The following is an 840-nucleotide window of genomic DNA, read 5'->3' on the forward strand; positions in this document are numbered from 1 at the left end:
GGTTGGAAGCAGAATTGTCCCATTATGTCTCATTCAAACTACAGATCCGCTACCCAATCTGGCAAACTTGCATAGTGTGGTTATAGCCGGTAGAGAGCCCCAAAGCGAATGCAGAAGTGCCATTTACCTTGTTACGAGTTCATGAACCACTGAAACAATATTGTAAACATTATTTTAAGTTACAAAAAGTTATCTAGTGTTGCTTTAACAACAGTGTCCTTATATTTTTTTTATACCACTTTGCTCTCCAGGTAACATGGATCGACATCATTATGAAACTTTTGAAAAGTTTGGAAATGACACTTTCATCATTCACCTGGACAACGGAAGAGGGTAAAGACACTTATCTGCTTTTAAAGTGTCTGTCTCAACAAGCACTAAATGTTTGACCCACCGTAGCGAAAACGTTAAAAACACATGTCACATCATGCAGATTCTGAGGTATTATTAAATTGATTAATTGAAAACTATTGTATCTGTTCACTTTAAATATGTCTCTCAAAGCACAGGAAGCTCAGAATTAATGAAGCATCAGGCTGAAAAACAAAGTCTAACGAAGTGTTTGTGATAATTCCTGCTTCCATCTTCTGATCTTTATCTCCTCCCACAAAGGTTTGGAAAACACTCCCATGATGAGCTGTCCATCCTGGTGCCTCTCAGCCAGTGCTGCAGGTCAGACTTTTGGTTGTCTGTGAATTTTGTGAGATTATCTCCCACTACCCTCAGGCTTCTCAACTTGAGTAACAAAATTCCCTGTGCTTGAATATGTGTGTGCTTGTATATATGTGTGTGTGTGTGTGTGTGTGTTTGTGTGTATACAATATGTGTTTGTGTGTGTGT

At 38.7% G+C, this 840-nt stretch overlaps 1 protein-coding gene across 1 annotated transcript in view; it reads left to right on the plus strand.

The window, feature by feature from the left end:
- fam20ca (FAM20C golgi associated secretory pathway kinase a) overlaps positions 1 to 840 on the plus strand; it is a 34,495-nt gene that overhangs the window by 31,693 nt on the left and 1,962 nt on the right. The window contains exons 8-9 of the mRNA XM_032536742.1: positions 252 to 333; positions 613 to 672. Of these exons, the coding sequence (XP_032392633.1) occupies positions 252 to 333; positions 613 to 672 (142 nt within the window). The remainder of the gene's footprint in view (positions 1 to 251; positions 334 to 612; positions 673 to 840) is intronic.

The sequence above is a fragment of the Etheostoma spectabile genome, chromosome 15, assembly GCF_008692095.1.
Source record: "Etheostoma spectabile isolate EspeVRDwgs_2016 chromosome 15, UIUC_Espe_1.0, whole genome shotgun sequence".
NCBI classification, from domain to species: Eukaryota; Metazoa; Chordata; class Actinopteri; order Perciformes; family Percidae; genus Etheostoma; species Etheostoma spectabile.